The sequence below is a fragment of the Larus michahellis genome, chromosome 4, assembly GCF_964199755.1.
Source record: "Larus michahellis chromosome 4, bLarMic1.1, whole genome shotgun sequence".
In the NCBI taxonomy this organism is placed as follows: domain Eukaryota; kingdom Metazoa; phylum Chordata; class Aves; order Charadriiformes; family Laridae; genus Larus; species Larus michahellis.
Window position 1 is genome coordinate 72,872,700 of NC_133899.1, and position 17,652 is coordinate 72,890,351.

Here is a 17,652-nt window from a genome sequence, read left to right on the forward strand (position 1 = left end):
TTTTACCAGAAATGTTGGAGAACTTTAAGCAAAGCTGAAGTAAAATTTTAAAAAGGCCCTAGATTTTAATGGTTGGCTACCCATAACTTTGATCATGCTTTATAAAAACATATGATAATGCATCTTAAGTGGCAGAATACTAGCAGTATATTACCAGCACCTACTACAACTTTACACAGAGCAAAATTATCTGGGAAGTGTAACAGCTGTAAGGAAATCTCTAGAAACTATACTAGCATTATCATAAAAGAATTTGCAACATAGAGCTTTACCATAGTACAAATTGTTACTTCAGAAATCTGAAAAGAACTGACAGAATGATGAGGATTCTCAGTGGTTTTGATGAGAGTAAATCTTAAGTAGCAGTATTTTAATCAAATGACTCATGATATATTCAACACCAGAATCTCTGATATCACCACGAGAAATCTACTTAAAAGACAACACTGCAAAAGCAATTCATTTGAGTGGCAGCAAGGAGAAGGCACAAAAGCTAATTGTAAGAATACCCTTACCTGATAATCTTATTAACATTTTAAATGATGGAAGAACTAAAAGACTATATAATACGTTATATATATATATACACACACACACACCCCGCCATGTTAGACTGACCTTGCAGTTCACTAAGAGATATAAAATAAGAGTTTAAAGCAATTATTAGTTGCAGATTGATATGGATATCAGGCCTGTAAGATGAATAAGAGATCTGATACCAGCAATTTATACTGAATTTACACCTAATTTGTGAGGCAGAAAAATATAATTGGGGTTAAAACTTTCCTTTCATACTGCCTTTTTCATGAATACACATTCATAGTAATACACATCATCGTAAGTAACAATTCAGCAAGTCATTAGAATATTCTAAAGTATACACTTGCTAAAAGACAACAAATTAAAAATACGAAGTATTCTTTGCTGCTTTATCCTTTCTATATAAATGCAAGCACATTAAGCCACTGCATCATGCCAGCTAATTCTTACAGAGAAAAAGGCAAGCAATTCATATTGTTTATAGCATACAGGATGGTTTATGTGGACTTCCAAATCCACCCAAACTTGACATTTGTATACAGACAGTTTTAAAGCAATGTTTTCAAGTGCTAACATAAGCTATGCCTCTTTCTTAAATTACTTTCTTTTTTTACTGTCAGTGTAAGAATAATCATGAGACAACAAGAGGAAAAGGCTCAGAAGTACAAAATACTTAATGATTTGAATAAATGTCACTGTATTCTTGCATGATATATGCATAATAACCTTTTTCCTCTGCACTTTTTATTGTTAAAATAGCCTTTAGATTTAATCTTCCTAAAGAATTTGGAGGCAGAACTCTCACTGTGCAGGTATCTGTCCATATGAATTAAAATATGGGATGTGGCAAAGTCAGAAAGACAAACAGGTAAATAGGTCTAGCAGCTAAAAACAGCGGGGGAAAAAAAAAGAAAAGAGCCAAGCAAAACCCTTAAAAATCAAATAATAGAATTCTGAACAAGCATTTCCAATTTTTATTGTCCACCACCAAACTGTCAAAGATAAAGCATTCTCTGTCATCTCTCCTTAAATATCAGGTAGGGAAGAATCTTTAACGGACTTTTTTCAACATCATTATTTCTCTAAGACCAAGTTCCCTGTGCCATTATACAAGTGAGTGAGAGGCAAATAAGAAAGGCAGAAAGTGACAGTAGAGGGTAAGGTGCTTTCTATCGGCATTTTGCTTATGTGGGTTTTTTTGCTTTTTTACTCTTAGCTTTTTTAAAAAAGTAAATGTTATTACAATAAATAGGTATTTCTTTTTTAAAGAAAGTAAATTTTCAGAAGGCAGCTTTCATATGTAAGACAATCTACCAATAAGCATACCATTCATTTTTAATTATTACAAAATTAAGGTAAATTATTTTCTTCAAAGTTTATTTGAAGTCACTGCATACTGCTGAAGTCAGAACAATTAACCAATAAGCTGCCTGGATCGTTGTCTTACCTCTTTCTTTCATTCTTAAATGTAGGATTGCATTTGCTATTCTCTCCAGTTATACGGAACCATCTCTGACATTAACTCCAGTAAAAAATCTTGGCTACCAATCTCCAATTTAACATCCAGATTCTTGCAGAACTCTCTGATGGATGAATGGGACAAATTTATCCAGGTTCTAGGTTCACAGATTGAACACAGACACCCCTTTTTCAGTCTGCTCTTCATACAGAAAAATAATTTCCTATTTCCAAACTCAGCCTCCAATTGTCCATCCCACCTGCCATTCAGTATTCATCATAACTTTCCACAGCAGAAACTGAAGTAAAATATTATTGGAGTTTGGAATTATTTTTAGACACTCCCTAATTGTGGCTCACTCTCCTGAGCACAGTAACCACAGTTCGTTCTTTCTTCTCCTTTTATGAGAGAAGAATGTTTTCTCTTTTCTTCACTGTGCTTTGAAAGACTTAATTTTACAGTCTTAACTTTATCAGAATACTTTCTGACCTCTTAGATGGAACTTTATGATACCTTCTTGTATAACATGATTTTGAGCTGTTTATTTAAATCTGACATTCATCCTATCAATTTTCTTCCCTTTATATGAATATATCCTTCTGATTCTAAGTACCTTCCACATACCTTGCAGCCTGTTACTCTGAGATGTGCTGGCTACATTGGAGCACACTTGAAGTCTTAAAGAGATGAGACAGGGGCTCCTGAGGCAATAGGAGCCAAGAGGGGCAACACCAGTGAAACACCTCAAAGGAATTAACGGATGTTCCTCTAAGAAGGTGACACAGCTGACAGCCCGGCTCAAGTGCTTCTACACCAATGCACACAGCGTGGGCAGTAGACAGGAGGAGTTGGAAGCCACCGTGCTGATTGAAATCTACAAATGGCAACCTAGGCCATTACTGAAATCTGATGGGACGAATCCCATGACTGGAGTGCAGCTGTCGATGGCTAGAGGCTGTTCAGAAGGGACAGGCGAGAAAGGAGAGGCAAAGGCATTGCCCTCTACATCAAGAAACAGATAGAGTGTGAAGGGCTGTCTTTGAAGAACAGCCATGAGCAGGTTGAAAGCCTATAGGTAAGAATAAGAGACAGAGGCAACAAAGAAAACCTCATGGCTGGCATCTACTACAGGCTGCCTGATCAAGGGGAGCCTATTGATGAAGCCTTCTTACTCCAGCTATGGGGGACTTCAGCCACCCTGACATCTGCTGGAAAAGTATCACAGCAAACTGTAGGCAATCCAGGAGACTCCTGGAGTGCACCAATTAACTTCTTAAACCAGGTAATGCAGTCCTGAGGGATATGGGTCAGGGGAAGAGTAAAGTCAGGACCCTGAATTTTAGGAAAGCAAAATTCCAGCTCTTCAAGGAGTTAGTCAATGGGACCCCCCCATGGAAACTGCCCTCAGGGACAAGGGAACAGAACAGATCTTTAAGGACAGTTTCCATAGAGCACAAGAGCTCTCGATCCCCAGGTGTAAGAAATCAGGAAAGGAGGGCAAGACATGGTCACAGCTGAGTCGAAGCCTGCTGGTCAAACTACAGAGCAAGAAAGACATGCACAGGCAGTGGAAGCAGGAACAGGTATCCTGGGAAGAGTATAGGGATGCTGCCTGGTTGTGTAGGGATGGGGTCAGGAAAGCCAAGGTGCAGCTGGAGCTGGACTTCACAAGAGATGCAAAGAATAATAATAAGGGCTTCTACAGGTATGTCAACTAGAAGGTCAAAAGAAGTGTAACCCCCCTGATGAGCAAGACTGGCAAACTGGTAACAACAGATGAGAAGGCTGAGGTACTCAACAACCTTTTTGCCTCATTCTTTACTGGCAACCTCTCTCCCCACACCTCTTGAGTGGACAAACTACAAGGCAGGAAGTGGAGGAGCAAAGTCTCTCCCACTGTAAGAGTTCAGGTTTATGACCACCTGAGGAACCTGAACATACAGAAGTCTATGAGGCCTGATGAAATGCATCCCAGAGTCCTGAGGGAATTGGCTGATGTAGTTGCCAAGCCACTCTCCATGATATTTGAAAAGTCATGACAGTCAGGTGAAGTCCCTGGTGACTGGAAAGAGGGAAAACACTGCACTCATTTTTTAAAAAAGGGTAGAAAGGAGGACCCTGGGAACCTGTCAGACTCACCTCTGTGCCTGGGAAGGTCATGGAACAGATCCTCCCTGAAGCTATGCTAAGGCACACGGAGGACAGGGAGGTGATTCAAGACAGCCAGCATGTCTTCACCAAGGGCAGGTCCTGCCTGACCAACCTAATGACCTTCTATGATGGAGTGACTACATCAGTGGACAAGGGAAGACCTACAGATGTCGTCTATCTCGACTTTTGTCAGGCCTTCAACACAATCCCCCACAACATCCTTCTCTCTAAATTGTTCTAACTGTTCAAGATCTTCATCAATGACATGAACAGTGGGATTGAGCACCCCCTCAGCAAGTTTGCAGATTACACCAAGCTGAGTGTTGCAGTTCTCACCGTTGAGGGATAGGATACCATCCAAAGGGACCTGCACAGGCTCAAGAACTGGGCCCATGTGAACCTCATGAAGTTCAACAAGGCCAAACATAGGGTCCTGCACCTGGGTGGTGGCAACCCCTGGTACCAGTACAGGCTGGGGGACGAAGGGATTGAGAGCAGACCTGCTGAGAAGGATCTGGGGGTACTGGTGGATGAACAGCTGGACATGAGCCAGCAATGTGTGCTAACAGCCCAGAAAGCCAACCATATCCTGGGCTGCATCAAAATAAGTGTGGTCAGTGGGTCAAGGGAGGTGATTCTGCCCCTCTACTCTGGTGAGACCATACCTGGAGTACTGCGTCCAGCTCTGGAGCTCTCAGCACAGGAAAGATATGGACCTGTTGGAGCAGGTCCAGAGGAGGGCCATAAAAATGATCAAAGGGACAGAACACCTCTGCTATGAGGACAGGCTGAGAAAGTTGGGGTTGTTCAGCCTGGAGAAGGCTCAAGGGGACCATATTGCAGCCTTTCAGTTCTTAGAAGGGGCCTACAGGAAAGATGGGGACAAACACTTCAGCAGGGCCTGTTGCAATAGGACAAGGGACAATGGCTTTAAACTAAAAGAGGGTAGATTTATATTACATATAAGGAAGAAATTTTTTTACAATGAGGGTGGCGAGACACAGCAACAGGTTGCCCAGAGAGGTTTTCAGATGCGCCACACCTGGAAACATTCAAGGTCAGGTTGGACAGGGCTCTAAGCAACCTAATCTAGTTGAAGATGTCCCTGCTTATTGCAAGAGAGGATAGACTAGATGACCCTTAAAGATCCCTTCCAACCCGAACTATTCTATGAATACAGAAGGCATGCAAGTATCTTCTGAACTTTTTCCCCATTTTTTTTTTGTGAGAGCATGCCTAAGGACGACAACTGAAATGCAGATGAGTAGGTTTGTACAAGACAGTACAAGTTCTAAATGAGGCCTTACTCTTGAACAGTATCATTTAAGACAAGTCTGCAATAAAAGCCTGCTAATCCAAATATTTCTGACTTATGTTATTGTGATTATAGACAGTTGTCTTTATGCTTCTTCTCATTCCCCCAAGTAAATGTATATTCTGGTACAAAGAACTGAGAAGTCAGAGTAGTCATACTCACTCCTCCAACCTCAATTCAAGTATGAGAACAAGAAGTTGCAGGCCTAAACAGGACCCCAGAACTCATCACATAACACAGTTAAGATCTTGTAGGAAAATTTGCATGCATACAGGTGGTTAGAGTCTTATGAAGTTTTTGAAAAATAATCTCTTTGCTATGGAAGTTGTGGGGAAAAAAGCAAGGTACATTGCACAAGAAAAACATACAGTCAGTAGGATAGCTAAGTAACTGAATGTATAGATCCAGACTTTTCACATGCAGCAGATACTGTGAGGTCTATGACATTTAAGTTGGTTTTCCACGTTTAAGATGGAGTGCTTACACAATAATTCTTGTTATTGACAAGGCAGTTCTAGAACTTCCTGAAAACTAAGTTTTTACAAAGGGATTTGTATGTTATTCAACTAACCGCACCAGAGGCAATTTGTACAAGTTCTCTGTTGTTCTCTAACAGCAGGCCCAACACTCACGAAAATTTGTTTCATAGAAGAAAATTTCAGGATCATCTTAGCCAAATGGCCAATATCTTGCTTTAGTTTCTATTCTGCTCTGTCGAGTCAATGAAAAGGACACAGAAACTCTTCTGACCATAACAATTAGAAATACACTGAAAGTGAAGATGGTGTTCAAGCCTGCATCAAAATTTTGTTGGATGATATTTAGAGAAGAAATGCCTTAACACAGGTATATCCTATTGTGAAATAATGTTCTTTCATAAACCTCTTGCAAGAATGAGGGGGCATTTTTGCTTCTTACAATACCCAGAATGCTTCTCAAGCCAGGATATTACACATCCACAGCAAGAACATCTCGGAAGGTTGCAGAATCTCTACTACTGGAGGCTTTTATATACAAATTGTTGTCAGGGATAATGCAGGTATAACTGACCATGTCTTGGGCCAAGCAATTAGAGGACCTTTTCAAGTCCATTCCAGTCCTGTTTTCAACAATTCCATGTTACTGCAAACACTGACAGGTCACAGATGGTCACTTCCCCAAAAGCAAACAGAACTAGCTCCATTCTGAACAGGTGGTTTGCATTTAATGCTGTCCAGTAATTGGCAAGCAACAACCTCTGATATACCTAATGCACTAGTCTTAGCTGTGATACGCTTAAGACTGAACAAAGCGTCTAGACTGCCCTGATGGTCTAGATTTCTAAAGGAAGAACCTCAGGCTATGATTGAAATTACATATTTAAAAAGTGCAACTAGCGTATCCTTGACAAAAAACAATACTACTCTTCCTACAAATACCATTCCAGGATACCCAATGTGTCCTAGGATGCCTAAAGCTTGTAGGAATCTTTTAGTCAGTTCTTGAAATAGTCAGAAGTCTACTAAGACAGAAAGTGTTTCTGGAGCAACTTGACTACTAGAACAGGATGAAGACAGACAGGCATGCTTCCTCAGCTTTTTTATTTTCTTCATGTGTACACACACTGTCAATCCCATTGTCAACCCTTTGAAGTAGCCTTTTCTGAAAGGGGTCACTCAAAAATTATCCTGTTAACCTGAGTGAATAGGATAGCGTTTGGACTAGGAGACTAAGGACTACCTGCTACGACTAAGAGTATTCCATGTTAAGAGAAATTCAGCTAATCTGTTCATGAAGAAGGGAGGACATGGAAGGTAGCAATGAATGACAGACAACAGTTTAACAGCTGCAAAGCGGCATTTCAGAGGCACTGCCTAAACACATTAGGAGAAGGCTGGGCTACCACTAGTCTGAACTTGAAGACTGACAGTTATGAAACCACCAAAACTTACAGCTGTTGCATTTGGAATACAGAGTAATATTAAGGTGATCTCAGACCAATGCCAGTGGTAAGAAAAAAAGAAAGAAAATCAGGTATGGGGCTAGTTTTCACACACAGATGTATAATTAAAAGTAAAATCCAGCCGATGTTTCCATCAGCAGGAAAGAAAGACATCCTCACAAAAATGCATAATTATAAATAATTTTGGTTTTGTCAACCCCATTCAGACCAATACTGACCACTTCAGAACTGCATAGCTGCTTCTACCTATGAATATGTAACATATATCTATGAATATTAAAGCTTCCTTGCCTCTGCCACTAACTACTAAAATTTAACAGCAAGGGTTGAATTGTTAAGCCTGTTAAATTTATATTTTAAAAAAATTACTTCAGAAACAGATAAATATACTCTCAGGTGATTTAACGACTTAATGAATTTATGACAGAATTTGTATGAAATCTAAATGTGAAAAATCAAAAATCTTTGCTCTTTTCAGTGATGTAGCAGCTCGTGCAATTACAGCCTCACTGATAACCATTAACGGCTGATAACACCCAAAATTTAATATCCTAATTTATACCTTCTACAGACTTTGATGATAGTCCACCTTCATGATTATCCCAATCTACTCAACACTGCATCCAATGTTAATACTGACAAAAAAAATGTGTAAACACATTAAGAAGTATAAAAGCCATTACTTTTGGTCTGTGTACGGGCCTCTGTGTGTATTCCTTCAACAAAGGGGAAAAGAAAGCTTTTTTTATTGGTTACAGTCAGCAATCCTACAAAATCCTACAAACCTCCAACACTGTGCTCAAATCCATAATACAAAAGTGAGTATTTTCCATCTTAAAAATTACTGGTATTTGAATAGGACATAAAGAGACTACAAGAGCCAATGCCAACTCTAAAACATACAGTTAATGAGTGGAGCATCCTATTCAACAATGTACAAACATTACTGTTTTTTCCAGAAATTCATGAAAAGATAGTCTGAAAATTTAATTAAATTATCAAGATCATGCCTTAACTTAGACCAGATTTTTCACAAACTGTATTAAATTGTCACAAATCTCAAGACATTTATTTTCCTTTTTTTTTTTTTTTTGGGAAAAAGTGCATCTTCAGAAGTGCTGTAAGCTAGAACATGTGACCTCTAATTTTGCACAATATTTCTGAGAAAAAAAGTGAGGAAAATCATGCTATGCAATATAAAAGTGATATATCTTCTTAAAGAATGTTCCAATTACCAAAATCTCAACTAGAAAAAAAAACTATACTTAAGAGTAATGCTCCAACATTCAGTTTAGAAAAAAATAGTGCATCTTACCCCCTGTTCCAAGAACTTTCAGGAGTTCAAAGTTTTCAATGCCAACTTTCTCTGCGTGGCCTGTCAAATTTGCTGAAGGGAAAAAAAAAAAAATCACATCAGACATGTAGTACACAAACATCATTCTGACATTTTAGTACAGCTTCAGTAAAAACAAGTTTTTACTTGAAAAAACAAGATGAACCACATAAGCAACACTAAAAGGGCATTCCACTCGCATACTGTATTCTTTTAATTGGAAAAGCCAGGGAGATCAATTTTCTTGCTGCCGTCGGTGTTCCCAGAAGTATAAAAATCACAGAATAATAACTGATGCCCATCTAGCTTGTATACACTGACTTTCATCTCATCACTGGGCACCTCTTTAAAGAGTCAAATTTCACCTTGTCTGTAATCTCTAATCGCATAGCTATAGACAGCAATCAAGTAATCCCTTACCCATAGCAGCCTAAATACCCTCGTGTTCTTGGATTATATGGTGCCCGGGATGACAAACAGAGCTCCAATAACTTATTCACATGCTTTTAACATGGGATCCCTAAACCTATAAAGACTCTCCACTGCTATCAAGTAGGAAAGACCTTGAGTCTATGTAACCAACGAGTCTGTAAAAATCAGAACTGCTACAAAGTTGTTTCATTTGTTGGTGAGTTTGGGAGGAAGGGGGTCCTACATTTGTACTAATCTATACTACTGAGGATTTTTTTTTTTGTCTAACGGACATTTTTCTAAGCAGGAAAGTAAAGAGCCCTATTTTAAAAAGGAATTGTGGTAGGTTGGTGTGTTGTTGCTTTGGGGTGGGGTTTTTTCTTTCATAAGCTGCTAAAAGAAAGCTTTAAGCAGTTCCCATTTTTTCTCTCTTTCATTCCTATCCTAATACTATCCATCCATTTGCAACACTATGACCACAGGCCATTCAGCAAAGTTGCTCATTAAAATGATCCAAGTCAAAAGCAGTAAGGCAAAAAAGCAACTAAGTTTGATTTTTCTTAACCAATTTCAGTTCCCTGATCCACAGCTGCATAAAGAGTTTCACTAGAAAAATTGAGGATGCAGCATCAAGCTGCAGAGGCTGGCATGGCTGCTAAAAGAATACCTCTTAAAGAGCAACTTCAAGCCAAACTGTATGTTTAAAGGCTAGTTTAAAAAAAAAAAAAGCTTAGGAAAGATGTGCAAGATGCTTTCAGGAACAGAACCACAGATTTCAAGTATAAGTCATAGAATGGTTAGAGTTAGAAGGGACCTTAAAGATCATCTAGTTCCAACCATCCTGCCGTGGGCAGGGATGCCTCCCACTAGACCAGGCTGCTCAAAGCCCCATCCAACCTGGCCTTCAACACTTGGAGGGATCTCTTAACCAAAAGAGGAAAACTCTTTGATAGGAGATGCCATTGAACAGAAATTCTCATTGGGTTTGATATTTCTAAGAAACTTTATGAAGACAGTGTGCTTCCTGAATTAACTATTGAAATGTATAGTTTATCTCCATTCACAGAACTGCAGCAACTCAACAACTCGAGAACTTAAAGCTTCGCAAAAAAATATCTCTCTGCAAAGGAGGAACAAGTATAAAAAATCCAAGCATTAAATAAATGAAAAAGCAAATTCGTGCCTTATTCCAATAATCCTAGGAATCTATACACATACACAAAATGCATCTAGTTGGGACAGGGTAACATTAGTGCTCTCATGCAAGTCACTGATGGATGAAATCTCATCTAAAATACTATTGTCAGTTCTTATCATTCATCTTTATTAGGGATTAATCGATCTTGGAATAAGTGCAGAGAGGTCACTTGGAATTACTGAGAGATTAGAAAGTCTAAAAGAGCTTTCAGGATTTTTTCTTGTACAAACAGAAGTACACATGAAAATTTTTGCAAATCTGAGGGAATCTACAAGCTTTTCTAATACTGATGTAACAGGAACAAAAAGAGACAAAAAAACCCCAACACACAGCACAGTGAAATTATTATTAGAGAAATGTTACTTTTGTGATCAGTTCCATTTTAATAACGCATATTAGACAAGACAGTACCAGAATCATTAACAAATCAATGAGACAACGTGCATCACACAACGTGAAGTGAAGCTTACTGTACAATTTTCACTGCAAATAGAATAAATACTGTTGCTAGTGCTACATCACAGTCATCGCTGAAGTCAGCAGTAAGGAAGATGCACTCGTGTGCCAAGGAAGGAGTAATAGCAGGTAAGGCTAGACTGAGTTAGTGTCTATATAATTACTGTAAATCGTGTCACAGTCAGATAGCAGTCTGTCTTGAAGCAACTTAATATTACTTATTACTCTTCTTAACAAGTGCTGAGAATGGTACTCAACATACACAGTTCCAAAACAGTGTCTTTCCTGACAGGGACAGCAGGATTCAGGGACTACCCTAAAGAGACCAGGGCTAGAGTGTCCACAGTTTTAATGAAGTAGCAGTTGTCAATGAAGAGATTGAGGACGCAGAAATGCTCTGGATACTAGCTAAGTAAGTGGTGAATTCAGAGTGGGAAGAAATTTTTCACTGAAAAATCTACTGATTTGGATCTTCCATTATGGAGTACTCCAGAAAGGTTTTACCATCTCACATCCTTTAAGAGCTGTCAGCAGAAAGCTTTTCAATTAAACACTCTTCTAGAAAGCAGAATAGTCATTTAATTCTGCCATACTTTTGGAACTGAATAGGAAGACAGAGAGTGGAACACAGAAATATTGCATCTCTGATAACATGCTGAAGATTTGTAGTGCTGTATATAGTCCTAAAAAGAGACGAAGTCCTAAACTCAATCCATTAATCTAAACTGTACCATAAACTCAATTTAACTTGCATTCCATATTCAGTAACATTAGTAAAACCTTTCCAACTTTAATGAGGTTACACAGTAAAAAGCTGAGTGATACCTAGTTTGAATTATTATGTACTTGTTTCAATGTGAGCTGTAGTTTTGCATGATCCACTTAATCCCATTTTTACTCCCATTTAGGAAATTTAATTGCCTTATCCTAAAAAAACCAAAATTAAATATCTTGAAAGTTACTGTAACATTATTTTCATAGTAAAAGGGGAAAACTACATCAAAAACAAACATGTGATCACTATAAAATAAATCCCACCTCATTCTTTTTGCATTAGACTGAGGAAAAGAGCCATCCCACAAGATCAGATAGCTAAAAGGTGTTGCATGACACGTAGAGGTATGACAGGACACTTGAGACATTCAAACTCTCTCTCAGAATTACTCCCTATACAGCAAGAAGTAGAATTATCCTTAATAAAAACAAAAACAAAACACCAAACTAGATCTTCAAAGCTACAAGAAAAGATTAACAATTCCCAGAAAGTGCTTCTCCCAGCGTTCCCACAGCTGGCAATGGCTTGCTCCAGCAACCTCAGTTGCTGCACTCAGTCCATCTCTGAAGTCATACCCCAAGAAAAGCAAGCTGAATGTGTCTGTGCCACATTCTTTCCAATGACACTGCTAGAGCAGTTCTTTGTCTTCATCTGCTGAAACCAGGCACAGCACTTTTCGACATTTTAGCTGAGGTACAGTTTCTCCAGAACAAAAGTTGTTATACTGACATTTCCTTCAACTTGCTTTCAGGAGCATAAATCCCCAAAGATTAGTTATTCTATTCTCCAGTGACCCCAGGAACCCAAATGACCACTGCTGGAGGACCTTTCACAAGCAACACTTTCCACAAGTTTGAGAGGCTTTAAAGGACTGCAACAAGAAGGCCACTACTCCTACCATCACTGACAGGACAGTGAAAAGCTTCTCCCACCCCACGGGCATCACCATGCTGGGACAGGTGTCAGAAACTGACCCAGCAACTGCCTGTGCAACCCGCATGAAGACAAGTATCTATCAAGAGCTCAACAGGATGAACATGTGACATAGCAGTATAAAGGATGGTGGTACATCTTGAAAAAAAAAAAAGCAGTAAGCTGACAGCACCTTCTGGGAGATAAGTTAACTGCATAGGTGCACAATTAGAAAAAGCTTCCATTTATAGATTTTTCTACTCTAGTCCACAGTAATCAGCACTGGCCCAACATTAGAAGGAGAGTATCTCACTGTTGCCTTCAGCTGCATACAACAGATCAACCCAGAAACAAAGACTAAAGGGAAAGGCCAAGACATCATAGCATCCATAAAAAACAAAGAGGAAATAGTGGTACTGGTTGTAATTATCACCTCCGAAAGCAAAAAGAAAGCAAATATCTAGAAATATTCCCACTGAGAAGGCAAACCCCTGCATGCAGGGACATTAATGCGTGGAGATCAGTACTGTCATTCTCAGCCCCCTGGAAGTAGGACAGTCTGTTTAACTCTGGGAACCAGAACAAAATATTTCTTCTTGATGGAGGATCTCCAGATGACATAATAAACACAACTGTTGCCTGCGCTATACCTGAACTTTAAGACAACCAAGTGTGAACTAAGAGCCATGCAAGCTGCTACTGTGTAATGACTCTATTTGCTTTTAACTGTACTTTTGTGATCTTAAGAAATAATATTTCAACAGTATTGTTTTCAAGTTAAAATGCACCGTGCCCTCTGTTTCTGGACTCCGCTGCAGATAGGTTTGGAAGCAGACAGACTAAACTAGAGCTTCCTCTACTGAACTAGATCAAGCAACCTTCAAAGACAAGCTCTGCCTGAAAGCTGTGACTTGTCTCTGCTGTTTTCTGCAACATGAGACCAGCTCTGCCGTTTTATCGAACAGAACAATGAACCTCAGGCAATCTAAAGCAGAATAGAGAAAGCAAGAAGGAAAACAGGAGAAAAGACATGGTGCAATATTTCAAACAATTACGTGTCCAATGCCTGGTACCAAGATCGACTTGATTCTAACCTGTTACTTCCGAGAACAGCCCATCTCCACTCACATAACAGATGTCCTTTTTTAAGACACAGCAACAAAGAACGATGCTGTTTTGAAAGTTATATGAACACAAACTTGAGATTATCCCTTACATAGAGTGAAGAGTGGGTGTTTTTCCTTGAAATTAAACAAAACTAGCACATTGCTTTTGGGGAGGGGAAAGGGGGGAAAAACACACAACAAAAAAAAAAAAACACAAACCCACCGCATAACAGAAACCACACAATTATTGCTTGTTAGACATTGAAGAAAATACATCTAGAGAACTATTTGTGAAGGGAAGTGAAAAATATTCCAGAGTCCTTGAAATCTGACAGATCACCAACTAGTAATTGTCAGGTCCCTGAACAAGAGTACCATTTAATCAGGAGAGGGAACTATCCTACAAACTTAAAATGGAGTTTAAAAAGCGTATCATCTCAAGGACTACCTGCATTTTTCTTAGGCCAAAAAGGAATTTAGAGCAAAAATAAAACATGAATACAGTTCTGAACTCGCATCAAAGAAGAGAAAATGCAATTCATGTTACTCTGAACTCTCAACTAAGGCAGGGTGACAAGTGTTCATTCTCTACAATATAAGATGCTTAAGGAGAAAACCATGTGAACTGAAAAAAAACTGATGATCTCACAAAGCTGCTGATCCCATTCTAGAAGGCCTGAAAGCCAAAACTTTGCACAGCTAAAGATGACAAAGACCTATGAAGTACTAGCTAAGCAGAATACAGTATGTGGAAATTCAGAAGCATGAAATGCTGTGGGAAACATGACAGGAAACAATCATTACCATTATGAAAACAGACTGAAGCTGCAGAAGACTATCCCACCAAAGTTATCATTTGTACATCAGAAACTGAATTAAAGATAAAAGCGTGGACATCTGAGATTAACAATCCAGACCCACAGCAGTCAGAATTGGAAAATATTCCATGTTAAGATCCATTTGCATCCATCAGCAGTAGCCCTTTTGCTATTTCAGAGGCAATTTTGCTATGAGGCTTTTCATTACTGTGAGATGAATCACTATGAGGTCACTAAGATTCAACCTAGAAGCACCTCCATGGTTAGCTAGAAGCTTAACGTACAGTAACACTATAGATCACATAATAGCCAAAAAAACCCAAGTGTAATTAGGCAAGATGCTAATGAATAAAGTTGCTATATATAATCTAATGCTGGACAGAGACAAAATAGTCAGATCAAAATAACAGATATCTAAAGACTGTGCATACCTTTTCAAGCAAAAAATTACATCTAAGTACAAGGTATGAATCAACTTTGATCTTCTTGATCACCAGAAATCAGTACCACACTTCAAAAAAAAAAATACACTTTATTCAAACACAGGCACTTTGGACACACTGTTGAAAGTAACAGAATGTAGATTAATTTATGAACAAAAGAAGAGCAACTGACAATTTAAATTTGGATGGAGCGTACTTACATATTAGCTTATACAGACACTAACCGGGAAATTTAAGAATTATCTTCAGAATTACCCTTTCTCAGATTAAGCTTTTATAACCATCTGTCGAAGCCAGCATAAAATATTTACAGATGTCAACAAAAATTGGAAAGAGGAAACAGTCACAATAGATCTCAAAGCAAAACACAAAAACAAGTAAAGTGACTGTGTATAAGGCGAGTCCTTCATAAACCAGGCCATCTGCCTATCTACAGAATGAGTCAGAAGTAAAGAAATGTTAGCAGAGCTTGCACCTCATCATTAGGATTGTATAAGGGTTAAAAAAAAAAAAAAAAGAGAGGGAGAGAGAAAGAAAGAATGTTTACCATAAGACATCAAATGATGCCAAGCAATGGAGGGGATCCAATAGAAATATTTACATGAAGCATATAGCTGAAAATCACACCCTCAGATACCCAGGCTTCCTTTTAAGTCTAAGCAACTTCAGAGAATGTTTTCTGAATTGCCTCCTGAATAAAATCCCAAACTGCACTTAAGTGGCATATAATTCTCCTAACTCTTTTGTGGAATTCAGCATAAGCTTTTAAGCCATCATATTTAGAATCATAGGATCATAGAATGGTTCACTGGAACAAAGCTAAACAGGCTGACAAGGAAGATTGCAACTACTAGTCCCCATTTACATTAGACATTTCATAGACTGTCACTGAAGCAATGAGAGCAAAATGAGCAATGGTACCAGTCCCTTTTACAGATAATTTAAGCCAGGTTTGTTAGATTCCAAAGCCTGGAAAAAAGCAAACAACAGATCAATAGTCATTCTTCTTCATAACCAGGAGGAGATATTCCTCCTCCCCTCCATAATCAACGCTTATCATAGTTACCAGAAGATAAATAACAATAAATTCCTAGACTACAAAACATTTTTAAAAGATATCGATTCTGTAAAGAGTAAAATCCAGAGATTTAAGTTTTATTAAGGATGATTCATGAACTTACTCTCTTAAAACACTCTTCATACCTACCACAGCAATATGAGAACATATTTTAGTGCTCAAAAAGAGAAGAGTAGAAGTAAAAGCAATCCAAGCTTTGAAATATTCAACTATTAATATATCCTGATCTCTAAACAATATACAGAACTAGTAGAGAGTCATATAAAAAAAAAGTGTCTTACTGAAAATATCATTAAAAAAGTATCTTTAAACTTTCATAAAAAAGTTTCCTCTAAGAAATTAAAAAATAGAATATTGTAAAGCTGCCAGGTGTAGCTCCGTAGCAAACACTGAATACTCTATTTAATGTTTGATTTAACATGGTTTTTAGCCATAGGAATTTTCACAATGACTTATGATGAAACATGAACTTTACAGTTTACAAATAAATCCATTCTAGCTTAAGTTCTCATTCAAGAAGGGGTAACTAAAAATTTGCAATATTAAATCCTTCAGGTAGTCCTTGTACTTATTGTCCGAAGCCTTTTATAGTTTCATACTGAATTATAAGTTAGATTGTTTGACCCAAGTGGAAGTTCCAAATTCCTCTGCCTCTGGAGCCCTGCAGACCATTGCTACATTGACTTCTGGGCTATATATGCCTTTTCGCATGTCATGTGTTACAGTCAGACAAATGGAAAAGTAAAACAAGTTCTTTAGTCTAAAGTTTATGATAGCATTAAAATGAATCCAGTATCCTCTTCAAAATGGACTTGCCAAAAGGACAAGAACAACATCTTAAAGCAAAGCAAACAACATATATACTGCCTATCGCCCACACATTCATGGAATGTCTCAAAGTTCCCTTCAAGATCCCAGTTTTGCTAATCTCTGCCTCTCACTGGGCAAAGCAGAGAGCGCACATGTATGCTGCAAGATGGTCGACTCGCTGCCTAGTCACATACACTGAAGGCTCAGGATCCTTTGATCACTTCCCCCCACCCCAAAACCAAGAGCTAAGACAGAAACCAACAGGAGGTGTGTGTGTTGGGGAGGAAATCTCACTGTTAACGGTTCTGTTTCCTTCTTACCTTCCTACATCACAAGTCTTTCTCTCTCTACCCATACCCTTCCCTATCACATAAAAATTTTTCCTCTAATAGGCTTTACATTTGCTATTGTTCAGTTATATGGCATTACTAGGAAACAAAATGTGAAGAGGCAACAATATTCTTTTTTCACTGTAAATAATAACTTCTTAGGTCTCCAAAAAGATTAGAAGTTGTACTAACTCTGAGTTTAGCCTTCAAAAATAAAACCTTTCCCTTTATAAGATTCCAAAAACAGATGCTGCAGAAAGTTTAATTTTCTTATTATTTTCACTGGAGAGCTTCAGTGAGAAAGTTACCACTTCCTACTATTTGATCTTTGACATATTTTTCTTCTTCTTCTTCCTGAAAAGGTGATTCCACTTTCCCAAAAATCTCATTTCCTTCCCAAAGTGAGAAGAGAAAGATGGTGACTATTCTGAAGTGGCTAAATTGTGAGGTTTCTGTCAAGAAGAAGCGATTCGTGTGACAGGAAAAGAAAGGAAAAAAAAACAGCTTGCTAAATATATTAGGAGAAAATCATTATTAACTGAAATGTGTCCTAAAAGACACTGCTGTATCTAATCT

The 17,652-nt window shown here is 38.3% G+C and overlaps 1 protein-coding gene across 2 annotated transcripts in view; it reads right to left on the bottom strand.

The window, feature by feature from the left end:
- Nucleotides 1-17,652, bottom strand: part of RPS6KA5 (ribosomal protein S6 kinase A5) — an 80,715-nt gene that overhangs the window by 59,334 nt on the left and 3,729 nt on the right. For both annotated transcript variants that reach the window (XM_074585506.1, XM_074585508.1), the window contains exon 2: nt 8,723-8,794. In XM_074585506.1, the coding sequence (XP_074441607.1) occupies nt 8,723-8,794 (72 nt within the window). The remainder of the gene's footprint in view (nt 1-8,722; nt 8,795-17,652) is intronic.